The sequence below is a fragment of the Bos grunniens genome, chromosome X (genome assembly GCF_055505025.1).
Source record: "Bos grunniens cultivar Pamir isolate PY7600 chromosome X, Bosgru_T2T1.0, whole genome shotgun sequence".
NCBI lineage: Eukaryota > Metazoa > Chordata > Mammalia > Artiodactyla > Bovidae > Bos > Bos grunniens.
In genome coordinates this window covers 131,438,616-131,466,543 of record NC_141194.1, presented here as the reverse complement: position 1 = coordinate 131,466,543, position 27,928 = coordinate 131,438,616, and the positions used below count along the sequence as shown (strand labels likewise).

At 46.3% G+C, this 27,928-nt stretch overlaps 1 protein-coding gene across 4 annotated transcripts; it reads left to right on the top strand.

Annotated features, from left to right (window-relative positions):
* Nucleotides 1-4,079: 4,079 nt before the first annotated feature.
* Nucleotides 4,080-21,271, top strand: ARHGAP36 (Rho GTPase activating protein 36). 4 transcript variants are annotated; one of them, XM_086389280.1, is made up of 12 exons: nt 4,080-4,431; nt 13,038-13,196; nt 14,457-14,522; nt 15,062-15,300; nt 15,538-15,730; nt 15,943-15,998; nt 16,241-16,391; nt 16,844-16,992; nt 17,165-17,341; nt 17,584-17,681; nt 17,818-17,924; nt 20,057-21,271. In XM_086389280.1, the coding sequence occupies exons 2-12, from the start codon at nt 13,088-13,090 to the stop codon at nt 20,212-20,214; spliced, it is 1,503 nt and encodes a 500-aa protein (XP_086245406.1). In that variant the 5' UTR covers nt 4,080-4,431; nt 13,038-13,087; the 3' UTR covers nt 20,215-21,271. The 4 variants fall into 4 exon arrangements, with proteins under 4 accessions (XP_086245406.1, XP_086245404.1, XP_086245405.1 ...); XM_086389278.1 differs by having other exon boundaries at nt 17,818-19,652; XM_086389279.1 differs by lacking the exon at nt 4,080-4,431 and having other exon boundaries at nt 12,910-13,196.
* The last annotated feature ends 6,657 nt before the right edge of the window (nt 21,272-27,928 follow it).

The window sequence follows — 27,928 nt, the reverse complement described above, 5'->3', positions numbered from 1 at the left end:
ACCCCAGCTCCTCGCGACTGGGGGTGGAGGTGGGGGTGGGGATGGGGTCGAGGAAGGCGGGGGTGCTGCTTCCTCTCCCTCCAGGGAGAGTGAGCAACTGTTGGGGGTGGAAAGCTTTATTGGTTTCAAGAAGTAAGGAGTTTGGACCTGCAGACAAGCTTTTTGCGAAATTCGTTCTAATCTAGTTTGAAGACGTCTTTTAATAGAGACCTCACTATTTTGCAAAGCCACTAATTTTCACATAAAAGGCGATGGCTATTAGGAATCACCGACACCGCGTTGGACACATAGTAGGGCGTCTTTTGTCACCAAATTTGGCAGGGCTGTCTGCAGCCCAGCACCAGCGTCGACCCCTCTTGGGCAGGCGGTGAGCTTTTTTCTGGCACACAAGCCCTCCCAAGGACAGCCGCCTCGGCCCGGGAGCTACCGGCGGCAGGGGGCGGTAGAGTCGCCGAGGGTGCTTTGCCCTTTGGGCAGCATAGCCATCGCGGGAAACTGAGGTTCCCTCCCACTGTAGCGAACTACAAAGGTCACTCCAGAATGTTCCTCGGCCAGATAACCATCTGGCTCCTATCCTCCGCCTGCCTGCTTTCTGTAGAGACGGACCGCGGGTGTCGGCGAGGAGGAGGAAGAGGACTTCCGCCTGAGGCGGCGCATTGTGTAAAGCGCCTGGCGGTGCAAAGTGCACAAGCTTCAGAGTCTGTATCGGTTCGAATCCCCACTCTGCCACTTTGCAGTTGATTACCTGGCTTAGGCTACAGGCTGATTGTGAAATTTAAAGGAGGAAATACATGCAAAATGCTTATTCCAGTTAAGATCCTAAGGATGTCCATTCCCTCTCCCTCACCCTCACTAGAGATAAAGATTTGGGAGATTAGGGAAGAGGGGGATCAGAGGCTGGAGATATGGCCACCAGATAATGCCTCTAAGTCAGAGGCTGGACAGGGGTTCAATTAGCATTCAAGTACTTAAGCAACGTGCTTTGTTGAAGGGAAACACCCACAGCAGTGATTTTAGTGGTGTCATACACTAGGCACAAGACATTTCAATTCACCACCACTCTGCCCATCACCTCACCTCTCAAAGGAACTTCCTGATTCATTCCCACCCCACCCTGAATTCTTTTCCCCCTTTCCAAGTTGCCACATTATTTTATTTTTTTAACCGTAGTGAACACACACTGGATGCCAGGGACAACTTCTCTTAACTTACGCCTTGCCAGTGCCTAGCACAGTGCCAGCTAGAGCACAGGCTGTATACATGCGGCAAATGAGGCCCTGGGTGGAATCCCTCGGAAACACCGAGACTTAAGGGTACACAGGATCCTTAAGGGTCTAGAGAGACGATTCCAATAGCAGCACCCCAGGCACTGTGGGGGTGGAGAGCAGTGGCTTTTAAATAGAGTGCTATTCCACTCCTCAAATCCCTCCAGCCCTCAGATTCTCCGGAAAGGGGGGTTGTCTCACTTGTGGCTGAGGCTTCTGCAGTCCATTAAGAAGAAAGCTTCTTTCCTGGAGGTCAGAGGCCCTGGCCAGCTGAAAGGTGAGTCACTGTCTCAGAGTTGGGCAGCAGAGGTGGCGCTAAAGTGGCGATGAATTAGTCCAAGATGGAAAGGGGATGTTACCTGAGTGATGATCAGGAGGGTAAGAGCAGAAAGGTGAACCCTTGAAGCTGGGACTCAGTGGTAGAATGTCTGTACATTAAGCATCCTCCAAGTCCAAGTGAAGTCGCTGAGTCGTGTCCAACTCTTTGTGACCCCATGGACTGTAGCCTCCTCCATCCATGAGATTTTCCAGGCAAGAGTACTGGAGTGGATTGCCATTTCCTTCTCCAGAGGATCTTCCTGACCCAGGGATTGAACCTGGGTCTTCTGCATTGTAGGCAGACGCTTTACTGTCTGAGCCACAAGGGAAGTCCAGCTCCTAACCGCCACACTTCCCTCCCCCTCCCCCCAGTCCGAAAGATGGCCAGGCAGCTTCTTAGAGGACAAAGTGGAGTGGAAAGCATCCTTTCTGGGGAATGTTTGGGAGACCTGGTTTCCAATTTTGACTCAGTTACTTGCTGTGTGACCTTGAGCAAGTCCTTTTCCTTCCTGTTCTCAACACCGGAAGGAAGTTAAGGGGGAAAGGGGCTCTGCTTGAGGCCCTGTGCTAAGTATCTTGCCGATGTTATTTCCACACACTCTTTTCTCCATAGTGCTCTACGGTGAGCATTTATCCCATTTTGCAGTTGAGAAAACTAAGGCTGGGTGATACTCAATCGTCTGCTTTCTAATATATCATGCCATCTCTATGTATTTATGTTACCAAGGCAATCACGGTAACTCAAGCCAATTATTTGTCAGCCCTCTGCCTAAATTGGTGTCTTATGCACTCAGGTTCAGATTATGTCTCCCAGCTGCCCCTAATGCCAAAGTGTGTTGCTTTACAGGCAGTTGGTTACCTGGGTGGGTTTCTCTTTTCATCTCCTATGACACCCACCTACCCCCAACTCGGATCTTTCCCTGGCGTATCAGCATAAGATCCCACAAGAGAAAGTAAGCATCACCCGCAAGTTGCACCCCAGTATCCGTCCCTTATCCTGAGGGTGGGGGATCTGGCTGCGGGATGCAGTAGTGAGGAAGGGGAGCAGAGCTGCCAGGGCCAGAAGGAGGGGCTGCAGAAAAAGACCAAGAGAAGAAAGAGGATGCCAAGGACAAATTGGACCAGCTCCAAACTGCCGCTCCCTCCCTTTCTCCCCCTCTCCTCATCTGGTGCTCTAGAATGTATAAAGGGGCAGCACCCAGCCCATTTTCAGCAGGAGAGGGAGAGATCCTCTCCTTCCAGGGAAAGGAAAACCACCCTGAGCAGTCAAATTACACTGCTGTGTTGGGTAAGATTGATTTAATTCCTGAGCGGGAAGGGGTAAGAAAGAGTAGCAGGGGAAGAGGGCGCCTTTTTGGTATTGCTGGTGCTGAGGTGGTACTTGAAAAGAGTGCCACCAAGGCTGCTTCGAGAGCCAGAAGCTCTCTTCCTTTGCTAGGGCTTAAAAGAGACTTGCCACTGGGTTTCTGGATCTCATTTCCAATCCAAATCCAAAAGCCACAACTCCGAGCCTTTGGGGAATAAGTTCATGTCTTCCAGAGCTGTCCCAGCACCTACGGATGTTTATCCTCTCCCCTCCCCTTCCTCCTCCTCTCCTTTGCCTATACTCTGCTCTGCCTCCTTCCCTCTTGCTGGGCTCATCCAGTCTCTGGCATTCTTGATTCTCTTCTCCTCTTTATTTTCCATCCAGTCCCTCTGTCAACAACACTCTCCATCCATTTGCTTCATCCAGGAGAGGAGAAAATTCAACTGGGAGGGGGTGTAATTGTGTATTTGAAATTCTCCCCATTTGAGATCTTGCCTTTATAACCCCATATTGCCCTTGTTGCGTCAGATGAGAATATTTAGTGCTTGTGAATAATACATTTTTGCTTGGCTGAATATGATTTGAATATATGTTTGTTGGACTGCAGATTAGAACAAGGCATTTTTGGAAGTAATATTAGAAGGTAAGATGGTTTGGGCAGGTGTGAATGGCCTTCTGACTGCACCAGATGCCAAGAAGATAGAAAGACGAAGACTCTGTGTGTGTTGAGAAGGGGATTACTTAAACCACTCTCATCCAGATGGGTGGAAGAATTCTGCTTGCTCTTGCTGTTTATTCATTTATTTATTTTTCTTGCTGTTTATTGAACTCTGAACAAAATGATCTTTTTTGTCTCTGGAAGAGCAGAGGCTCTGGAGGAGATGGCAAACAAGGAGTCAGAAGAGTGAGGCAAGGAGGCTCTGGGGGTTGTTCTTGTGCAGTCCTTGTGTCCAAAGGGATACCACTTGCCCTTCAATGCCATAGAAGTCAGGGCAGAGGGGAAGTGGAAGTGATGAGGGGTAATAAGACGCGTTCTGAGCTGGGTTCCAGGAATTCTGGGCCTTCCTCTTAGCTCAGCCACCAAATAGCTCAACGGCCTTTGGTAAGTTTCTTAGCCATCTGAACCTCCACTTCTGCCTCAATGTCCCCTATAATGTGAGACAGTGTGCCACGGCCAGGGGAAGAGAAAGGGAGCCCTCAGAGGAAGGGACTCTTAGGCTGAATCTTGACAGGGAAATCAGCTTTGAATAACGTGAGAGATGATTGAGGGGAACGATGAGAAAGAGTGGGAGTAGCCCAGAGAATTTAGCCAACAGGTATGCGTAAGGCACTGAGTTGGCTGCTGCGTAGAAAATTGCTGTGAATCAGCCCCTGCCCCACCGCGGGAGCTTCAGAGAGCGTGCGGGGGAAGCTGAGCCATAGAGCTGAGCTCTCCGCCGAGCCTGCAGCTTGTCCCAGGACGAGTCGTAGTCGCGCCGGAGGACTGACCAGCGGGTCACGCAGCCCTTTATTCCGTGGCCGGACCAGGAGAGTCGCCAAGAGGTAGTGCAGGGGCAGGGCTCCAGGGTCCTGAGTGCAGCCCACATGAGGGGCTGAGTGGGGGGTGAGGACACTCCAAGCGGAGCTCCGGACGTGCGGGAGGGAGAGGAAGCCTGCGGGTGCTGAACAAGGTGCCCAGCGTTTCGCGTTCAGTGGCTCAAACGTTAAAAACGCAAGGAAGATTGCATTTTTCAAATTCTCGGCAGCGGCAAGCAGCGAGAGTGATTTTTGCGCGCGACGGGGCTTTGTTTAACTTTGCAGGTTCTGCGCGCTCTTGAGCCACTTAGGGGCGAGACGCGCGGGGCGCAATCCCGCCTGACCGCGCGCTGCAGCGACAACCTGTAGCCCGGGACATCCCTTCGAGGGGAGGGCGCAAGGTCATGGCCGGCCGGTTCCTTTCCCTCTCCCCGTCACCCGGTCTCCACCCCACCCCACCCCTCCATCCGCGGTCACCTAGCTCTGGGTCAGGGGCTGATCGCAGGACTGCGACTCCATTAGGGAGGGAAAGGGAGACCCGCTTCTATCCCCTCCCTACTCTGGTGCAAAAAAACCTGCAGAGGGGCAGGGGTTCTCTCTCCAGCTATGGACAACGCCAGCGTGACTATCTGTCCTGGAGGCGGCTGAGTCCTGTAGAAGAATCAAGGACATGGCAGACGTGAGGACTGTGTATCCACCGTGTTCTCTGATAAGCCAGATAATAATAAATAAATGGCACTGCTTGTGTTTGGGGCTTGGGGATGCTCACAGACTTGCCCAAGGCCACTCAGCTGCTTTGGTAACTAGGCAGACCGCCTGACTGCTGGTCTAAGGGTTTTTCTCACTGCATCATAGGCCAAGACAGTGGTCTAATTTTTGAAGGAGGATAGATACAGGCAGTCAGACAGACAGATATTTTTTAAAATACGATTATCTAAGTGTAGTTTTAAAATACCATTCCTATCATGAAAACTATCAGAAAAACATCTCCCACAGCCCCAGTTCCCTATGACAGCCACTCAGGATTTTGAAAAACAAAACTGCAGAAAATTGAATGCTTCTTGGGGGAGATACAAAGGAGGAGGGAAGCAGGTGGGGGTGGGGAACAAAGGTGGAAGAGAGAGAGTTCTCAGCACCTATTTGGAGAACAACTTTATTATAAGGTTTCCTTGACAGCTCTCTCTGTCCAGATGGTTTGAGGAATTGTCCCCATGTTCTTGCCTCTCTCGTGTCCACTGGTGGGAGCCCCAGCTGTGGTCTAGAGGGGCAAATGTTGGATGGTTCTCTCTTTAATTCAGAATCTCATTTTCCTCCTTCCTTCTGTTGTAGCAAATACACTGGGGAAGCCTATCCTGTGTGTGTGTGTGTGTGTGTGTGTGTGTAGATGCATTGTGAGAACACATGAGGATGTGTGTGTATGTATGGAGGTTTGTGAGAGGGAATGTGTGTGTCTGAAAGGGAATATGTCTTAAAGAAGGGGGCTTGGGGCCAGGGGAGTTGAGAAGATGGGAAAAATGAATCAGAGTTTACTGAATGCACACTAACAACCTACAGCTGAAAGAGTCTGGCCACTGCTGGTGGACCTGGAGAAATGGTCAATTCTTAATACTCCTTAAGGAATAAAGGGGAGGAAATGTATTTCAATAGGGCAGGGAAGGAAGGTGTTAGACCCATGGACTTTGCTTGATAGTCTTGCAGACTTTTGATGTGTATGTGACCTGCAGCTAGGCTGTAAGATCCCAAAGGCAAGAACTGAGACTTTCCAGTCCAGATGGCTCCCCCTTTCCCCCCACCATCTCTAGCATGGATGGCTTACACACTGTGCTGAGGGAACAAAAGGTATGGACTGAATCCCTTTTGTGAGCCAATTAACTTTCTTCTATGTTTCAGAGCCTAGACTGATCCCCAACCCCCACAGTTAGCTACCTTACATTTCTGATCACGCAAGACCCAGTGAAGAAACAGTTGAACTCATCCCCTGTGAAAGTGAGCTATCTGTTGACGGGGTATGGTACCCACTGGCACCCCACAATGGATGGTACAAGGGCATTCTTCAGGGGGGACACTGCTTCATCCCATATAGCAGCACTTCTGTTCATCTTCCTTTCAAATTTGATTCACAGGTATTTGTGGGCGGTGCTGTTCCCTACCTTGGTTCAGCACTGACCCTTTGGAGGATTCTTGCATTTCATCCTGTCTTTTATTTAATCTTTACCACAGGCACACCTCATAGGTACCGTGATTTTTATTTTGTAAGGTGATGGAACTGAGGCTCATAAAAGTTTGAAAATTAGCTCCAGGTCACTTGGTTGGTGAGTGTGCAAACTGACATGTGGTAAGGCTGGAATTTGAGCCTGAGTTCTAGCCCATATCGCAAGACCTTTTCAGGATTTCATGCTGTCAGTCTGGGGAGTGGGCTGAGGCAAGAGATGTGATGGGTGTAATACAAAGCACTTTTGATGCCTTTCTCTCTATTAATTCTTTTGGTCTATCTTTCATAATAGTGTTTTTCAAAACCATATATCTCTATCATCATTTATCTCTATTTATCCTGTCTATCAATCACCTTCTTTCATTACCATTTCCCAATAATAGTGTGTATAAAGAAAGACCTCAAAATCTAGCCATCTCTTTAGGAAAGGAAATCTTCTTGACTCAGGTCATTCCAGTTCCAAGCAGCAAATGTTGGTGATGTAAACCAAGAAATGACGTGTTTTGGTGGGGAGGGCAAGACCAGGTCTGGGGATAGGCTAGTTCCCAGATCATATCCCTCCATGGTATGTTAGTGCAACTTCAGGGAAGTTACAACCTCTCCAGAGTCCTAGTTTGTTGTTATCTGTAAAATGGGAAGCATAATACCAAACCTACCTCCTTCCCACGGTTTGTTGTGAGAATAAAATGGCATGATTCATTTACCCATGAGTCACGAATAGCAGTTTTAATTACAAGATGTTTATGTTCTCTCAAAACTGTCAGAATTTATAATCCTGTGATTCACCCAACAAACACATTGAACACCTACTGTGTGCTAGGGTCTGAAAATAACAGACACATGGAAAGCTTTTGAGAATGTGAAAAGCACAAGAAAAATTAGACATTAGAAAAAATTACCTCCTGTTGATGGAACATCAGATTTTCTTTTTTTACTTTTTCTACCACAACATAATAGAAGCAGCAACCAAAAGGGAAAAAAAGATAAAGGGTGACACAGCTTGTGATACTAGCAGTGTTATGCACTCTGACACATACTGCAGATAACAGGGAGAATATCTATATATAATACAACTATATCTTGTTGTATTTGATGTCGCATCACCTGGTCTACACTATTGTTTGGGATGTTTATAGCACGAAGATTGCCTTTCACCATCCTGAGCTTGAGTTCTTTAGTCAATAAAATTTTAAAAGGGCATCCCACGTTCTATACAATGACACCTGTCCTTATTTTACAAAGAGGTTGTATTTTGTGGTGGCTGTCTGCCTTTGGATATGACCTCCCTTATTTGATCGAATCAGGCTTTGATTATGTATTCATTCTTTTGATTTCATTATTTAGCTAATTATTTTGTAGCTATTAAGAACGAAGGTGGATGAGACAGTGGAAAGAGCCCTAGGTCTGAGAAGAACTGGGTTCTTGCCTAGATTTTGTGTCAGATTGCTGTGTGGCCTTGGGCAAACTCCTGTCTCTGACCCTCATTTTTTTGAACTGTAGTATGAAAGCTTTGGACTAGGTGATGGCTAGAGTCCCTTCTACCTCTGATCCGTTCTAATATTCTAATAAGTTCTGGAAACATTTTTTGATGCCAGAGCTTTTCTGAATGCAGTACTACCTTCAGTTTATGAGTGTCTGCTCTGGAGTGATGGGCTGACTCACGTATTGAATGCTGCCCCCGAATTAATTATCTTGGGGCAGTACACCGCATAGGGTAAAATGAGCCATTTTGTTCATCACGACTGCAGCCTTTGCTGAAATGGAGGTTATGGAATAACAACTTAAAGGCTAACTCATTAATGCTCAGGGACGAATGAGGTAATGTGCCAGCAGACCAAATTGGTGCCCGAATGTTTTCATCTAGAGACCTGTATCTCTCTCTCATGTTGTGATATATTAATGGGGATGTTTTTATTCATTGTTACTGCCTGTAGATATTTGAATACTGTAGATGCAATATCTTCTGGGTACTCAGCCTTGCACACTATCAGTTTCTCAAACTTCAAAGATCTCTTAGTGGCTAGAAGCAAAATTCTGATGGTGCCATAGAATGCCTAATTTATTAGGATTCTAACAACAGCATCAGAGCAGTCTTTTTTTTTTTTTTTCTGAGGTGTTTACTAGTGAGCACTGTACCACCCTTAACTATTTGATGGGGACAATGGAGTAAATTAGTCCTCCAAATTGTGAAGGCTGTGGATTTATGCTTAGCTGAAACATTTCTGTCCTCACAATGTCGAAGCGGGGTGACCTTTCTGACGTTAATTTGTTTCTCCATCTGTGCCGTGCATTTCAGGAGGATGTGAGGAACAAGCTTGATGCCACTCGTGTGTTTCCTCTCTTCATATTACTGGAGAGTTGACTGGGTTCTATCTCTGCTCTTTGTTCAAATTCTGTCTCTCAGTATCTGCTAATATCCTAGCCCCTTTACTGATAGAAATGAAATTATATGTTCTTTTGCTAGTGACAATGTGAAATTAGATGGTTTAAAAGATAGATTAATTTTGAGACTTACAAGCATTTTACTAATCTGAATAGTAGCATTTGAAAATTTGACCTATGCAATTAGTTTTTCTAAATTTTATAAATTTTTTAAATACTTGACCCTGATGTCATTGGAGATTGAAGAAGAAAGATCTATTTGCAACAATCTCCCAAGATCTTTTTGCCTGTTTTAATTTAATTCAAATTTTGTAAAGATTGAACTAAGTAGGATGGATGCATTGATACACATGCTAATTTTATGCAATTACTTTTGAAAACTGATACTTTCTGGTAAAGTCAGGCCCTCAGTAAAGAACCTTGAATTTCAATGTGTTTATTAAAAACCAATGCTAAATATCACATATATATTATTCAATTCTTATACAATTGCTGAAATGGATACTTTACCATTTCCCCATTTTATAGAGGAAGCCACTGAGGTTCAGAGAATTCAACAAACTTTCCTAAGGTCACACAGCTAAGAAGTAATAAAGTCTGGCTTTGAACTCAGTTCTATTTAGCTCTGACCCCAGGGGCCTTTACAGATATTTTTCTAAGGATATTGTTTTTGCAAATGTGTTGAATTCTAGGCTGAAATTGAGAGGGCTAGCTTTCATCTTCCTTCTTCCTTTTTGATGTTATGGTCACTTCTGGCCAGTGCCAGAGCATGCTGAATGGGAAGGGGAAGACACTTTGGAGCAAGAGAGGTCTCTTGGCGCCTGGCTCTCTGTGAGGAGCCTCCTTTTGTGATCATCTTGTAAAGTCATATCCTAGGACAGATATTCAAATCTCAAGAATCTGTTATGTGCCTCTCATAGTGTTGAAGCCTAGTTACTGGTCCCTCCTCCCCAACCTGCCCATCTGCTTCTTGTCTGGGCACACTGACCTTCTTAATTCTACTTCTGTCTAATATCTACTGGTCCCCTGAGAGGGTTGAAGGCGTGCAAGACAGTGTCAATTTTGCTGGCAGAATTGCAGCATAAAGATTACTCTTAAGTTTAGCCCTGTATCTTTGAGCAGGAGGCAATGACAAACGGTTTATTCTGAGGCCTTTGATTTTCTTTGGAATTGTAAGCATCTAGGCTGACTCATCCCTCAAAGGCTTCTCTCTCTCTCTCTCTCTTGGCTGACATTGTTTTGAGGTTCTCTTATTTGTTCTCATCTTATTTGGGGAGAAGAAGGAGGATTGATTTTCATCCTGATTTTTGGGTAAAAGAACCAGCTATACTCTTTGGATGACCAGATCTTATAACCCTTGGCAAGAAGAAATAGCTGCAACTCCAAAACAGGTACCAAAATGTTTGAATTGGGTAAGGGGAAAAAAAGGAGTCATGTAAAAAAATTAAACCAGAGCTAGGCTGTGTATGTCAGAATGAAACCTTTGGCTAATTGATTTTGGACCTGTCTTTGTGAATCAGGAATTACTGGCTCTTAATTGGGTACTGTGGTTAGGTTCTCTGTGTGTGCCTTTGGTTAAGATGGTCATTTTGTGGATGCAGTTTGGTGGCTGGACTTAGGTGTTCACTTTGGGGCTAAAAGATATTGCTTTGCAGTTGAAGGAACTTTTATAAAGATGTATGCTAAGATTTTGCCTTATAGCTCAGTTCAAAAGGCATAAAAAATACTCCTCATCCTATCCGATACTGAACTTAATTATGAGGCAAGTGTTTATTTCTGACATGTGTGACTCTGGCCATTTAAGGAAAGTGGGCAAAAGGGAATTTTGGAAACAAAAGAAGTGAGGGATTTTGTTTTTGTTTTTGTTTTTGGATAGAGCTGTTTTATATAGATTATTGGATGATAAACTTCTACCTATCCTTTCTCTGTCAATGCTACATTACCTGATCTTTGGAGTTTAAAGCACTCCCCCTCCCAATAATATATAGAATATTATCATGAAACTCCATGGGCAAGGGGAGCTCAGAAAAGTTGCATGTGACCACTTCCCTTCTTGTCAAAAGGTTTAGTTCCCCATGTCCCAAATTATCTTCTCTGTTGGGAATAAGCATCACACACTCACCCAGACCATAAACTTCAGAGCTACCCTTCCTATTATAATAAAAGATTTCTCTAAGTCCTGTCAATTCTACCCATAAAATCCAGCCCCAATGACACTGACTTCTGTCAGCGTCTCTTGCCTCTTGGCTCATCTATCTACTTCAGGCTTTCTACCCAAACCAGGCTTCTCACTGCTCTGTGATTTTTCCAAGCTGCAGCTCTCTGTCACTTCCCACTTAAAAACCTGCAGTAGTTCTCTATTGCCTTCAAGAGAAAGTCCAGCTCCATAACATGGCATATAGGGTCATTCATGATCTCATTCCTGCCTACCCAGATTTATCTCTGTCCATCCCCTTTATACAGCTTTAAGAATATAACAACCTCTCTCCCATGTCCTTGCCTTTGCACAAGCTGTTCTCTCTTTCTGGATGCTCCCCCCTCCTTATCTCCAGGCAGACTTAGAGGATTCCTCCTTTCTGTTCTCACAGTAGTTTGTTTATATCTTGGGCGATTGACTTATCACAAGGTTTTGTAAATTGTTGCTAACCTGCCTATTTCCATCACTGTACTGTTAAACCCTTTATGAAAAGAGTATTATTATTTCGCTCATATTTGAATCTTTAGTGCCTGGCACAAAGTGGGCAATTAATAAAGCTTTCTTTTCTTTTAAATGCATGCATGGAAAAACAAATTAATAATAGAGGTGAAGATGTGCAGTTAGGATGCTGTGTGGGGTTCAGGGAGATCCCCACTTGGGGGGTCCTGTGCATTCTGGGAGCACTATGAGATAGTGGGCACCATGGAGAAGGGGCATCTAAAACACATTTACCAACACACAAAGAAACTTCACTATACCAATCCTGTATAGAAAGTCTCATTAGAAGCAGACTGGAAATGATGTCTGTTTTGGTACAAACTTTTTTTTTTTCAGGAAAAAATAACATAATCAAGTTGCACAATTTTTGTTAAATAGACAAAAGGCAACAGAATCCCACCACTTAATACAGATGCCATCAGTAATTGGGTGCATTTATTTCAGTCTTTTATTTTTATGCATGTTTTCCTTCACATAGTTGTAATCATAATTGATACAATTCTGTATTTTATATTTGTTGTTTAAAAATTCCTTGTAAACATCACTTTAATGATTGCATAATTTTCCATACAATGGCTATTCCGTAATGTATATAAACAATCTTGTTGCTGGGCTAGTTGTTGTTTTTTTTTTTTTTTACTGTTACGGTTCCTGTACACATGGTTTTTCCTTTCTATAGGAAGATTTCATTAGGATAGATTCCTAGAAGGGAAATCACTGGGTCAAAGGGCCTGGGGATGACTTTTGGCTTCAGATTCATGTGTCCAGTTTGCATTCTGGAAGAGCTGTACAAAATTTACAGGGCTCCTAACCTAGATGAATGTGCCCATTTCACCCAAACTGAACAGCATCAAGCATTATCATTAAAAAATAAAAATAAACTTAATCAGTGTTCTAAAAAATTAATGGAAGAATATTACCTTATTCTTACCTTAATTTTCATTGAAAAATTTTAAGTAAGTTTGGTGGTTGGGGTTTTTTAAAATCTTTTTTTCTTCTTTTTTGCCCAATTAGGTTTTTTCTTTTCTGGACTGTCGGTTCAGTGCTGGTTTTTTTTTTTTTTTTTTAAAGTTGGAGTTTTTTTTTTTTTTTTAAACAAGCAGCCAGAGGCAGCTCTGCTTGAGGGTTAAGCCGCCTCCCAGTTTTCCCTCCCTCTTTATCACCCTCCCCCCACCCCCCCCAGAGTTCTCTCCACCAGGTCCAGAGACAATTGGATGATGCAGTCCTCATAATCATCCGATGATTGCAGAATGGGTGGCTGCATTCCTTTTCTGAAGACAGCAAGGACGCGGTACCCCAGAATCATGCCCCCTTTGCTGTTGTTGTCTGCCTTGATTTTTTTAGTGAACGTCCTGGGAGGAGCCCCAGGACACAACCCGAACCGCAGGGCCAAGATGATCTCAATACATAGCCTCTCCGAGCTGGAGCGTCTGAAGCTGCAAGAGGCTGCTTACCACGAACTCGTGGCCAGGCAGTTCCTCTCTGAATTCAAACCTGAAAGAGGTGAGCAGTACCCCGGTATGTGGCATCCTCGCCTTCGGGCCGAGTGGACCCTCCGGGCCGGGCGGAACGAATTGGGGGTTTGGGGGGTCGAGGGGTGGGAGGGACTCTCCTCTGGTCTCGGACCTGGCCGGTTCTCCAGGCTCCTGGATGACCGAGGGAGTGGGACTTGAGGGGTGTTTGGTCAACTGGGAAGAGGTAAAGATGAGTTGAGTTGGGTCGAAGCTTGGGGCTTGGGGGACAGTGAGACAGGCAGATATCAGAGACAGACAAGTGGACAGAGGACAGGTGAAGAGACAGACGGACCAAGTGCGGTGCCAGAACGAGTCGGGACGAGATGGAGGCGCAGAGCGACGCTCCGAAAGGACTGGGACAGACAGAGACAGCGCGGTTGAGAGACGAAGAGTTGGAGGGAGATAGCGAGACCGAGAGAGAGACGCGCCAATCCCGGCGAGGAGCGGGAGGGCGGGTGGGGTGCGGGGAGCGGCGGCGGGAGGTGCGCTGGGAGCGCTGCCCACCTCGCCTGGCTGCCGAGGAGCGAGCGGGACCCAGCGCAGGACGGGGGTCGAAGAGCATCGGGGTTTCCCCGGTCCGGACGCAGATTGGGCGGCTGAGGGGAGTGGGAGGGGGGTCGTGCGAACCCAAGGGGCGCCGCTGCAGTGATGAAAAGTGCAGGGGGCCGTGGGCTCGCCAGGCGAGCGCGCGGCGGGCGCAGCCGAAAATAGGAGCCCAGCGAAGGGCGATGAGACCCCGTGTGCAGCCGCCGCTGCGGGGGGTCGCAGTGTGGGGCCAGCGAGTGTCGCCGCTGCTCCCGCCGCAGCAGCGCTGGGAGCCGCTGGCCTCCAGGGAACGAGCGCGTCCGCAGTAACTTAGCGACCCCTACTCGCCCGGGCGCCACAGGCAGAGCCCCTCCCCTCGCCTGTTGCGCTGTCCCGCGGCCGCGCAGCCCTGGAATCTCAGGTTGAAGCGTCGTGTTGCGCTACTCCTGGTGCGTAACGAGATGCGCGCTGCGCACGCGGCGCCGTACAGGATCTGGTGTGGTGACATCCTTGGAGTCTCGGGAAGTAAACAGAATTGGTCCCGTTTTCAAATGGGGAAACTGAGGCTGAGTGAAAGCAAAACACTTCGGGAGGACAAGACAAAGCTGTTTGCCCCTCCCTTCCCCCTCAGTCCCTGTGGGTCAGTGCACTGCGATGTTTTAGTCACTTATCAAATCCTTTTTGTATGAGAGTGCCTGTATTTTCGTTTTTTCTCTTCCCATAGCTCTACCTACTGACCGTTCAAACACCTTCGAGAAGTGGTTTCTGATTCTGAGAGGACAAGAGAGGGGTGAGGGTCTCTCTTACTGTACTTTCCTTAGGAAAGAAACAGAATGCTGCACCCCTCCTGCATTCGAGAGCCTGGCTACTGGAGACAGGGTGGTGCCCACTGCCCCTGAGTCCCCCGTCCCCTCCCATCCCCCTACCCCTCCCTCCCCTCCGGCTTCCAGAAACCCCGCAGGGTATGGTTTCAGGAAATGGCGCACTAGTTGCTGGAGTGCTGAACAGTCCCATCAGATCTGATCCCCGGTGAATCTACCCCAGACAGATCGCCCAGAAGAAACTGCTCTCATTGCTTCAAGGTGGTCACCCCCTGGCAGGTCTTAAGGCAGGGACCCCGTCGGGGTAGTGGAGTGGAGTTGAGTCGTTCAGCCAGATCACCGTAGGGTCTCTTTGGCTCCCTCCCGGGGGAGGGGCGCTGCGAGTCTGGCGGGGTGGGGGTGGCTGGGGGTGGTTGCTTAGAGGAGGGCTACAGCCCCTGCAGTTCCTCCCGGTATAAGCGCTGTGGAGCGCTGACGTTTTTCATTCCTTCTCTCCCTGGCTCCCAAGCCGTATCCCTCAAGACCTTTGGCATTCGTCTGGAAGAGGTCCTGGTGAACGAGCTTACCCGCCGCAAGCAAGTTGAACTGAGAGCCACGATGCAGATGGAAGAAGCCGCCGGTCCCGCTACTAGCGGTCGTCGTCGGGGAAACGCGGTGCAAAGGATGTTTGGCCGCATCCGGCGCATTTTCAGTCGCCGAAGGGATGAGCCCTTCCTGCCCCGGGAGTTTACTCGCCGTGGGCGTAGAGTGAGTTCAACCTTCCAGGTTTCAGGCGGGGGCCCTTAGTGAAATGTCCGGGATGTGGGGCGGGAGGGTCAAGGCCTGTGTCCTCAGAGGGAAGGGGGTGCTGAACAGAACGCGTTGGAGGGGGGGAAGAACATGTCTCCCATTGCGAACGTGACGCAATCTTTAGGAAGGTCTGAGGTAACACCCCACCTCCCCCCACGGCTCCCCCATTTTCACAGAGTCTGGGTTTCTCCACAGGGCGCAGTCTCTGCGGACAGCCTGGCTGAACTGGAGGGTGGGGCCCTGCTACTGCAGACCCTGCAGCTTTCCAGGATTTCTTTTCCAATTGGCCAGCGACTTCTGGGATCCAAAAGGAAAATGAGCCTCAATCCGATTGCTAAGCAAATCCCCCATGTTGTTGAGGCTTGCTGCAGCTTCATAGAGAAACATGGTAAGGGGCCAAGAATGGAGGTGAAATCAAGGTGGAAGGCAATTAAAGAGACCCGTATTCTAGAGATGGGGAAGGGCAACAGGTCAAGGGAGGAAGGGCTTGCAACATTGCCCAGCCACCAGTTGGGGTTGGAATGCGGTGGAGGAGGAAAAGGGTAGTGCTGGGGGAGGGGTGAGCAGAGATACTGAGCTTCCCTTGGTCTTTTCTTTCAGGCTTAAGCACAGTGGGGATTTTCACCCTGGAATATTCTGAGAAGAGAGTGCGTAAGGTAATAAATCAACTATGTTCACACTTCTGTTCCTTCAGTGAGAAAAAGCAGGTGGGGTGGGGCTCCCCCATAGACTTGAAGAGACTGTCATGCCTGGTGAGGGGAGCATGGTCTTCTTTCTGTCCCCTCAGGCACACCATATAGCCAACTACCTCTACTGAGGACTGAGATTTATTGAAGGAGTGGCCAGGAGGAAGGCTGCGGTGGGCAGAGCCTTCACTGGCAGTATTCTCTTTTTCTAGCTCCGTGAAGAATTTGACCAAGGTCTGGATGTGGTACTGGATGACTCTCAGAATGTACACGATGTGGCTGCGCTCCTCAAGGAGTTTTTCCGGGACATGAAGGACTCGTTACTGCCGGATGATCTGTACATGTCCTTCCTCCAGACAGCCAGTGAGCCTTCCGCTCGCCCTTGCTGGGCAGGGAAAGGAAATAGCACAGGGGATGTGGGGTTCTGGGGACAGAGCTCAGGCTGCAGGACCCCAAGGCACTAAGGCAAAATGAATAGCAGAAGATGAAAATACCTCTCCAGATTCCACTACAAGTCTGTTCTTTGGAAATCTCTCTAGAGCTTCTTGAGGCCGTGTGTACCCTCTCAGGGCAAAGTAAAACCTAGATTCTGTAGAGGTGGGGGTCTTTTTTTTTGGGGGGTATCTTATTTTGATGGGAGCACTTCTGGGTTCTAGGGATCCTGAGCACAAATGCCAGGGGAATGAGCGAAGAAAAGATGCCTAGGTACCCTCCCCATAGCCTTCAGCAATTTTCAACCAGAATCACACCTTTCTTTGTGTCAGGCTGCTGCCAAGGCCTGCCCCCTAAGCCAGCCCCTGATTTCCTCCCTCTAGCGCTGAAGCCACAGGATCAGCTTTCTGCCCTGCAATTGCTGGTTTACCTGATGCCACCTTGCCACAGTGACACCCTAGAACGTCTGCTGAAGGTCCTGCATAAGGTCGCTGAGAACTGCGAGGACTCCATTGGCATTGATGGACAGTTGGTAAAAAGCTCTGGGAAAGGGTAGTGAAGTTCATAGCAGGGGACATGTGTGGGAATATATGAGAAAGAGAGAGAGAGACAGAGGGAGAGGATAACAAGAACAAAAGTGACCTATTTGTGTAATTTCCATTACTGCTTCTGAGTTGATCACTTCCTGCTTTCCTTTTACCTAGGTTTCAGGCAATCGTATGACGTCCACCAATTTGGCTTTGGTGTTTGGATCTGCTCTCCTGAAGAAGGGGGCATCTGCCAAGAGGGAGTCCAGGAAAACCAGACTGGGGATTGACCACTATGTTGCCTCTGTCAGTGTGGTCCGTGCCATGATTGATAACTGGGATGTCCTCTTCCAGGTAGGTGGAAGCTTTGGACACACTCATTTCACAGCTCTCTCTCTCCTGTTCCCAAGACAAGGAAGAGTTCTATATGCATCCCTGAGAGATAGCTGAGGCAGGCAGCCACAAATCTCCCAGTCTAAAAGCCCTTCCTACATTAGCTGTGCATGGTGCCTTCAGTTCTGGGTACCTGATAGAGAGGAGTATAGATTTTTAAAATGTTGTGTAATAACAGCTAACCTTCTTAATTTTGCTCTCAGGTGCCTCCCCATATTCAGAAGCAGGTTGCTAAGCGTGTGTGGAAATCCAGCCCTGAAGCCCTTGATTTTATCAGACGCAGGAATTTGAGGAAGATCCAGTGAGTGTTTTCTGGGTTTGTTCATGCTTAGCCTGAAGTAGGATCTCCTATGGGGGCTTCTGACCCCAGGTCGCCTTTATGTTAGTCAACCCAAGTATATCAACTGACTTGCTTTTTCAAATTCATTCCCCTTCAGGAGCGAACGGATAAAAATGGAAGAGGATGCTTTACTTTCTGACCCAGTGGAAACCTCTGCTGAAGCCCGGGCTGCTATCCTTGGTCAAAGCAAGCCCTTTGATGAAGGTCAGTTCCCTGCTGGCGGTCAGACCCTTGCTGAAGGTCAGGCCTTTGCTGCAGGTGAGTCCCTTGGTGAAGGTCAGGCCCTTCCTCAAGGCCAGGTCCTTGTTGAAGTTGAGCCCCTTGAAGAAGATGAGTCCTCTGAGGACGATATGTCAGTCAATGAAGAACTAGTATTTGAATATCTCAATCAAGGATTAGCCTTTGGTGAACTTCAAGGTCTTGAGATTCCAAATGACCTTGAGATTCAAGGCCCGCATCTCGAAGGCATTCCAGAGCTTGATGAAGAAGATGATGATGATGACGATGACGATGATAACGATGATGACGATGCCCTGAATTTTGATGGTCTTCCTCTCCTTGAGGACATTCTAGATGCGGATGATGAAATTCCAGGCCTCATTGAAATTGCAGACTTTGATGAAATACCATATTTTAATTTTGTTCCGGACCCTGGTGTAGTTCCAGATGTGCAAGAAGTCCCAAACGTTGGAGAAAACCCAAACCCTGGAGAAAACCCAAACCACGACCTTGATGAAGATTTTGAAGACTACCAAAACCCCAACCTCGCAGAAGTTCCAGATCCTGACGTTGTCCCAAACATTGAAGAAGCCTCAGATCCTGATGAAATTCCAGACAATGAAGAAGCCCCTGACACTGATGAAATTCCAGACCATGCCAATGACTCCGATAATGACGAAGACCCAGATTTTGGAGAAGACCCCAATCCTGAAGATGTTCTAGCCCTGGATGAAATCCCAAATGATGAAGCCTCAAATGCTGAAGAAGTTCCAGACCACCAAGAAGCCCCAGAAATCAACGGGATTTCAGACTCTGATGAAGACTTTGATTATGATGAAGTCCCAGGTATTCATGTGGTCCCAAGCCCTGAAGAAGCCTCTGGTGGTCATGTCCCAAGCCCTGAAGAAGCCCCTGGTGGGCATGAAATCCCAAATCATGAAGAAGCCCCAGAGATCAATGGACTCTCAGACTCTGAAGAAGACCCCAATCTTGAAGAGGTTCCAGCTCTTGATGGAGTCCCAAATGAGGAAGAAACCTCAGCTACTGAAGAAATTCCAGAAATCAGTGGAATTGCAGGCTCTGAAGAATACTCCAGTCCTGAAGAGGTCCCCACTCTCCATGTGGTAACAAGCCCCGAAGATGTCTTTGATGCTGATGAAATTCAAAGCCAGGAAGAATCCTCAGATGAAAGTGGAGTACTGAACCATGAAGAAACCTCAGATGTTGAAGAAATCTCTGGACGCGAAGAAGCCACTGATGTCCATGAAATCCAAGACTCCGAAGAAAATCATGATCTTGAAGGAGACTTGGTTCTCAGTATGGTTCCAGAGCCCAAGGACACTCAAATTTGCAACGAAATTCCAGTTTCTCAGAAAGACTTAGGCAACACTTTTGAAGAAGATGAAGTTAATGTGACTGCAGAGCTTAAAGATGTCTCCATTCTCAGTACAATTCCAGACCCTCAGCCAGACCTAGCTGTCAATCTTGAAGAAATCATGAATGAGGAAACAGTCCCAGTGCCTAATACTGTTGACTCAAAAGAAGCTCAGCATCCAAAGACCGTCTGGTTCCGCCAAGAAGATGCAGATGTTACATTTCTTGTAGATAACACCTTCTTTAAGAAACAGTCTCAGCCTGGCCAAGTCATGGACTACATGTCCTTCTTGGAGTCACTGAAGAACAACGCCTGCTTTCGCCTCTCCATGAAGTTCTGTAAGCTTCCGGCTCCGGCTTTGTTACTCATTTGCTTAGTAAAATTAGTCAGGCTGGCTGTACGGTGGTGGTGGCTGTTAGGAGGCCGCCCGCTTCCCTGCTTCCCTGGTGGTATTTCCCATTTGCTCTGAGCATGGGGTATCTGTCTGACTCTTTTCTCTAACACAGCCTTGCCCTCTTACCCTCCGTCCCCCACAGCCAGCTTCCACAGTGGGCCTAGATATAGAGATATATGTTCTACTGTTAAGCTTCAGTTTTCTTACATGTTAAATGGGGATAATCATTTCTGCCCTAACTTCTTGCTTCATACTGTATTTGAAACTCAAAATTAGGACTTAGTCTCTTGGGTGCTGTGCAAAGTATGAAGTCTAGAAACATGAGTTAACATTGTTACTATTTTCCAGGTTCCTCTGAGGAGCCAGCTGTGCCTCCCGGCACTGCCCGTTCCCATGACGATGAGGAAGGAGCGGGTAACCCCCTCATTCTGGAGCAAGACCGCCCATTGCTCCGTGTGCCCCGGGAGAAGGAGGCCAAAACTGGCATCGGCTACTTCTTTCCTTAGATGTTTTTCCTTCCCTATGGTGCCGGACAGGGGAAAGGGTGGGGGTAGACCTGGGATGTCACAGGAAACATTAAGCAGTCTTGAAGGTAAAGGTCTGAGGGTAAGAAGGAGTTCTACCTGATGCTCGGGTCAGGCTGAGAATTCCAAACACACTGCCAGCCCCTTTCTTGGGGTTGTTTGGTTCCTTATGCTGGTAAAAGCAGAGATGTTTCTGTGTCAGCTCAGTCACCCTGGTGCTACCTTGCCTCTCTCTTTTGCCCCTGATCCTGGCTTTCCCCTTACTACAGCTGTCCCTTTAATTGATGTGGCATTTGTGGTAAAATACCCGTCCCAGAGAAGCTCACAAATCTTGAGGTGCTTTCCCTCCCCCAAAGGAGATTGCATGCTTTTCCTGACTTTCCTGCCCTCCTCCTAAGAGCTCAATTGGAAAGGCCCTCAAGAGGCATGCTAGGATGTTAGGTCAACCTCCTGACAGCTAACTAACAATTAATGCTAGATCGTGTCACACCAACTCATAGCCGTGTCCCTGCAGTCACTCCACTGCCTCAGGATAAATTTTCCAAATTATTTAGGCCAGTGGTTCTTCAAACAGACACTCCCCAAATACTGAGAAACCCAACAAGCTTTTCTGGAGTCAAAAGTTAGAGGAAAAATTTGACTTTATTTCCTAGATCCATTTTACAGAGAGCTGGCAGGCATATCCTGTTATCAGCAAAATAGCTAGTTAGGTATGAACACATAGTTCCAAGTAGTAAAACTCACCTGATTACAAAAGTTCTAAATTATTGTCTCTGTACATCCTCTATGCGGGACAGTACAAATTTGCAGGACATGCTCCAGTAACACACAGGTATGGGTTACATATGACATCCAAAAAATTATAGCTGTTATTGAGGGGTAACAATGGCTAAGGTCCATAGAATGAAGAATGTACTGTATTGAGGGATAGAAATTGTTCACACAATGGGTAACAACCACAGAGCTCGAAGATTTGTGATAGTTAAAACTTCTCTGGCATTTAATCCTTAATAAAAATCTGTATTGTAGCAGCAGCATATTCATGGCTTACTTGTTTGTTTTTTGTCTTCTTGTGAAATTTTCTTGGTGAGTTGGGAAGCTCTGGCTGGAGCTGAAGGGGAAAGCGAGGTGGGGAAGAGGAACAAAAGAGAAGAGGGTGATGTGAAATAAGGGGAGGGGTGACATGGGATAAAGGGATTAAGTCAGTGGAATAAAGGGGAAGGGGTGATGTGGAATAAGGGGATGGAGAAAAATGGAATAAAGGGGTTGAGGTATAATAAAGGGGGGATGAGGTGGCATATGGGGGGTGGGATAAGAAGAGTGGGTGATGAGGAGTAGAGGGGAGGGGGTGAGATGGGATAATGAGACCGAGTGAAATTGAATAAAGGGGATGAGGTGCAATAAAGGGGAGTGATGTGGAATAAAGGGAGGAGGTGGGATACAGGGGGGGTGATATGGCATAAAGGAGAGCAGGTGATGAGTAGAGGGGAGGGGTGACATGGGATAAAGGGATGGAAAGAAACGGAATAAAGGGGGTGAGGTGCAATAAAGGGGGGAGATGGGATACAGGGGTGATATGGCATAAAGGAGAGCAGGTGATGAGTAGAGGGGATGGGTGACATGGGATAAAGGGATGGAAAGAAACGGAATAAAGGGGGTGAGGTGCAATAAAGGGGGGTTGAAGGAATAAAAGGGGGAGGTGGGTTACAAGGGGGTGATATGGCATAAAGGAGAGCAGGTGATGAGTCGGGGAGAGGGGTGACATGGGATAAAGGGATGGAGAGAAATGGAATAAAGGGGGTGAGGTGCAATAAAGGGGGGTTGAAGGAATAAAAGGGGGAGGTGGGTTACAGGGGGGTGATATGGCATAAAGGAGAGCAGGTGATGAGTAGAGGGGAGGGGTGACATGGGATAAAGGGATGGAAAGAAACGGAATAAAGGGGGTGAGGTGCAATAAAGGGAGATGGGATACAGGGGTGATATGGCATAAAGGAGAGCAGGTGATGAGTAGAGGGGAGGGGTGACATGGGATAAAAGGATGGAGAGAAATGGAATAAAGGGGGTGAGGTGCAATAAAGGGGGGAGATGGGATACAGGGGTGATATGGCATAAAGGAGAGCAGGTGATGAGTAGAGGGGAGGGGTGACATGGGATAAAGGGATGGAGAGAAATGGAATAAAGGGGGTGAGGTGCAATAAAGGGGGGTTGAAGGAATAAAAGGGGGAGGTGGGTTACAGGGGGTGATATGGCATAAAGGAGAGCAGGTGATGAGTCGGGGAGAGGGGTGACATGGGATAAAGGGATGGAGAGAAATGGAATAAAGGGAATGAGGTGCAATAGAGGGGGTGAGATGGAATAAAGTGGGGGAAGTGGAATAAAGGGGTGAGGTGGGGTACAGAGGGGTGATGTAGGATAAAGAAGAGCAGGTGATAAGGAATAGAGGGAGGGGGTGACAAGGGATAAAAGGATGGAGAGAAACTGAGTAAAGAGGGGGAATAAAGGGGGTAAAGTGGAATAAAAGTGGTGAGGTGGAATAAAGAGGCAAGTGGGATACAGGGAGGTGATGTGGGATAAAGGAGAGCAGGTGATAAGAGGAAGTGGCGACATGGGATAAAGGGATGGAGAAAAATTGAATAAAGGGGGTGAGGTGCAATAGAAGGGGTGAGGTGGAATAAAGGGGAAAGTTGGATACAGGGGGATGATATGGTGTAAAGGAGAGCAGGTCATGAGGAATAGAGGGGAAGGGTGGTATGGGATAAAGGGATGGAGAGAAATAGAATAAAGGGGGTGAGGTGGGATAAAGGAGAGCAGATGATAAGGGATAGAGGGCAGGGGGTGACATGGGATGAAGGGATGGAGAGAAACTGAATAAAGAGGGTGAGGTGGAATAAAGGGGGTAAAGCAGAATAAAAGTGGTGAGGTGGAATAAAGAGGCAAGTGGGATACAGGGAGTTGATGTGGGATAAAGGAGAGCAGGTGATGAGGAGTGGAGAGGAAGTGGTGATATGGGATAAAAGGATGGAGAGAAATTGAATAAAAGGGGCGAGGTGGAATAAACAAGGGAGAGGTGGGATAAAGGAAAGTGTTGGGGAATAAAGGGGAAGGGGTGATATGAAATAAGGGCATGGAAAGAAGTGGAATAAAGAGGTGAGGTGAAATAAAGTAGGGTGATGAAGAATGAAGAAGAGGGGTAGTGAAGAATAGAAGTGATGCAGAGAAGTGGAATAAGATGTGAGAAAGAATAAAAGGATGTGGTGTGTGATGAAGGAGACTAAAATGGAAGAAGGGATAAAGAAGTATGGGGAAAGAATAAAACTTAAGAGGAGGCACTCTAAAAGGTGGGGAAAAAAGGGGAATAAAGGGAGAGATCACTCATGTTCTCAACTAAGAAATTCCCCCTGGATTGTCAAAAATGCAAACCTAGAAACACCTGGAGACATATGATTCCCAAGGGCAAGAGAACATGCTTCTGTTTGACTGATGGAACGGCCAAACTTTCTTGAAATCCTAAGAGTTCATGACATGTTTGGAAACTTCCCATGTCAAGGACAGGGTTCCAGAAATAAGAATGGTGTGTATTATTTATTTTTGAACACTTTGCTTTAGGATATTTCCTTCTGTAGAGTTTTACTGACAGCAGAAATGTAATATTGGGTCCTTCCTGTAATAAAGATCATTTTATAATAACATAATGAAAGTTCACACATATTGAGTTCTTTGAAATATATTTAAAGCTTTACATGCATCATTTAAAAAAATATTCCCAGCAACTCTATTAGATACATGTTACTGTTATTCTCATTTTTCTTCTTGAGGAAAATGAGATACAGAGAGGTCAAATAACCTGCCCAAACTACACATCTGGTTAGTGGAAAACAACTGGTCTTCAAAATTTAACCACTGGATTATATTCAGTTTAGTTCAGTTCAGTTGCTCAGTCATGTCCGACTCTGCGACCCCATGGATTGCAGCATGCCAGGCTTCCCTGTCCATCACCAACTTCCAGAACTTATTCACACTCATGTCCATTGAGTTGGTGATGTCATCCAACCATCTCATCCTCTGTTGTTCCCTTTTCCTCCTGCCCTCAATCTTTTCCAGCATCAGGGTCTTTTCAAACGAGTCGTCAGTTCTTTGCATTAGGTGGCCAAAGTATTGGAGTGTCACCTTCAGCATCAGTCCTTCCAGTGAATATTGAGGACCGATTTCCTTTAGGATGGACCAGCTGGATCTCCTTTCAGTCCAAGGGACTTTCAAGAGACTTCTCCAACACCACAGTTCAAAAGCATCAATTCTTCGGGGCTCAGCTTTATTTGTAGTCCAACTCTCATATCCATACATGACTACTGGACAAACCATAGCTTGACTAGACTGGCTTATTCTAAAATTTTAGGATTCTTCCTCTGATACAAAGATGCACTGAGATGTCTGCACTCAGTTTTCTTGGTTTGTATTTTTGCACTTTTAACAAGCAAGCTTCAGGTTCCTTCCTTATAGATCCTTTCTTCAGACAAGCCGTTGGACAATAACTGTGACATCTCAGGCAGACCCTAGCAGTTATATCAAGGACTCACAGATACTAAAGCCAGCAGAAAATACAGAGCTCATCCCTTCCAGGACTTCACAGGGCCAAAATAGTACCACGTGTCCTTGGAAGAGTTTACCTGTGCTTTTCCCACTCAACTTGAAGATCAACAAATGAACCAGATAGTGAGCAGTTGAGTAGATTGATTCAAAACCTTCCCTTCACTTCCTGGCCTTCCCTGACGCCAGGTTTTTTACTGATCTAATTGCTTCCCCTACAGTCCTCCCTAGTGCTGACTACCAACCAAGGAGTTGGGACTGAGAGTGGTGAGTAGATATGGGTATTATTCTCACTCTTCCCCATACTTAAAGGGCCAACTCAACAGGCTTCCTTGACACTTCAAGTCCTGTCCTCATTCTAGGTGACCTCAATATCTACACGGAAGGCCCATCCCACACAACTTGGCCTTTCACCCTTTAATTTCTTAGCATTTCACCATCCTGCAGCCACTTGGCATCACTGGGCATGATTTCACTTCCAAAAGACTCAACTCTAGTATCCAGTTATGACTCAAATCTCATAACAATAGCTGGATCCCACATCATCTGCTATTTGGGCTTCTTGAGATGCCCAGTAACCCAAGAATTTTCTTTTCTCTTCCCTTCTTTCCTTATCCAGGCAGGATCTCAGGGCATATTGATTCAGAACTGACTATATCTTCATCCCCTTGTCCTGGAAACACCACATCTGCACTATTTACTCTCAATCTTGGGTCCCTTTAAGCATCTGATTTCTCCAATCTCATAATGACCACCATGAGAGAAAGGTAGTAATCCTCCAAATATTGGTTCATCTAATAGAATTTCCAGCCCCAACTGGGCCCTCAGGCCACTGAGCAATCGTCTTGCACATCCCAGGTTATGTCTGTCTCTAATTCTCCTCCCATTCATATTCCATTTTCTACATCATTCCCCTTAAACAGCAGTCTCTTTCAACTTAACTCATTCCAAATACATCCTCTTTTCTGCTTTATTATTGTTTATTTTCCTCTTCTTTTTCTAGTCTTTAGGTAGGAACTTAGATTATTGATTTTCTCTTTTCTAATGTAAATATTCAGTGCTTTAACAGTGTATCACGAGTTTTGAGGTGTTGTATTTTCATTTAGTTCAATATATTGTTAAAATTTCCTAAAGGTTAATTTACTTTTTGTTTTTTGTTTTCCTGCCATCTTTCTGTTATTGATTTGTAGTGCTGCCTGGCTCACTGTTATGGGTGGGCCTTTCATTTCATCCAGAAAAAGGATGAGCATATTTAGGCCACCTTCTCTTTCTACAACTGAGCTTGTGTTCAGGAAATGGCAGACCTAGGTCACCTTTTTCTAGGTCACCTTTTTCTGTTGCGTAAGAGTTAATCAGGGCTTCCCAGGTGGCTCAGTGTAAAGAATCTGCCTGCCCTGGGTCAGGAAGATTCCCTGGAGAAGGGAATGGCAACATACTCCAGTATTCTTGCCTGGAGAATCCCATGAACAAAGGAGCCTGGCAGGCTACAGTCCATGGGGTTGCAAAGAGTCTGACACAACTGAGCGAGTGAACACACACACACACACATACACTAGTTAATAAGATGTCTTTGTACTGTGCTGTTTCTCTTGTCCTAGGGTCCTAAACCTTCCTCTTCTATGTTTTAGATTCTCCTTTGGTTTTCTCTGAAGATATTTCCAGAGCTTAGAGTTGTACTTGGTAGGGAGGAGTTTGGGAGAAAGGGGGCTATGTGATCTTGCTCTGAGTAGAAGTCTGGTTATCCTTAAAACCTTTATTCAGATATTTCCAATTTATTCACAATTTCCAATCTATATTTTAGAGTGTACAATATTGTTAGGTATTCACAGAGTTGTGCAACCATTGTTGTAATCTAATTTAATAATATTTTTATCACCCCCAAAGTAACCACATACTAATTAGCAGTCATGCTCTATCTTCCCTATCCCCCAAGTATAGGCAGCCACCAAACTACTTTCTATCTTTACAGGCTTGACTATTCTGAACATTTCATGTAAATGGAATCACACAGTTATGTAACCTTTTGTGACTGACTTCTTTCATAATATTTTCAAGATTCAGCCATGTCATAGCATGTATCAGAACTTCATTCTTTTTTAATGTCAAATAATATTCCATTATTATTATGAATGTGCCATATTTGATTCACAGTTACCTAAAACAATAATGTTGGAGCTTCCCACGTGGTCTAGTGGTAAAGAATCTGCCCGCCAATGCAGGGGATGCCAGAGACGCAGGTTTGATCCCTGGATCGGGAAGATCCCCTGGAGTTGTTGTTCAGTCACTAAGTCATGTCCAACTCTTTGTGACCCCATGAACTGCAGCATGCCAGGCTTCCCTGTCCTTCACTGTCTCCCGGAGTTTGCTCAAACTCATGTCCATCAAGTTGGTGATGCTATCCAACCATTTCGTCCTCTGTTGCCCCCTTCTCCTCCTGCCCTCAATCTTTTCCAGCATCAGGGTCTTTTCCAATGAGTCAACTCTTGGCCTCAGGTGGTCAAAGTATTGGCGTTTCAGCTTCAGTATCAGTCCTTCCAATGTATATTCAGGGTAGATTTCCTTTAGTATTGACTGGTTTGAACTCCTTGCTTTCCAAGGAACTCTCAAGAGTCTTCTCCAGCATCACAGTTTGAAAGCATCAATCCCCTGGAGTAAGTAATGGCAACCCACTCCAGTATTCTTGCCTGGAAAATTCCATGGATAGAGGAGCCTGGGACTTTTTCATATTTTCCCCATCCTTTGGTCAAGTATCTTCTGCTGATTTTTATCTGAGATTTTTGATTGAGTGTTGAAAGTTTTTCTCTATATTCTGGATATTTTTTTTTCCCGGTCTGTGACTTGTTTTTCATTCTCTTAATGGAATCTTCTGAAGAGCAGAAGTTTGTAATTTTAATGAAGCTCAGTTTACCATGTTAAAAATGTTTAGGATCTTATTTTTGGTGCCATTTCTAAGAAATCATTGCCTACTCCACACTCACTAAGCATTCTCTCAAAGTCTGCACCAGACAGAGGAGATAATTGGTCTAGGGTATAAAATTTAAGGAGTATCTCTCAAAGTTGTGCAAATCCCTGAGAGTGAGGACATCTTGAGTTTTGTACCCAAGTCCCTCAT

Coding starts and splice junctions, on each gene's coding strand:
- ARHGAP36 (XM_086389277.1), top strand. CDS start 12,944: ATGGGTGGCTGCATTCCTTTTCTGAAGACAGCAAGGACGCGGTACCCC. Junction 16,392..16,843: donor GTCCTTCCTCCAGACAGCCA/GTGAGCCTTCCG, acceptor TCCTCCCTCTAG/CGCTGAAGCCACAGGATCAG. Junction 16,993..17,164: donor TTGGCATTGATGGACAGTTG/GTAAAAAGCTCT, acceptor CCTTTTACCTAG/GTTTCAGGCAATCGTATGAC.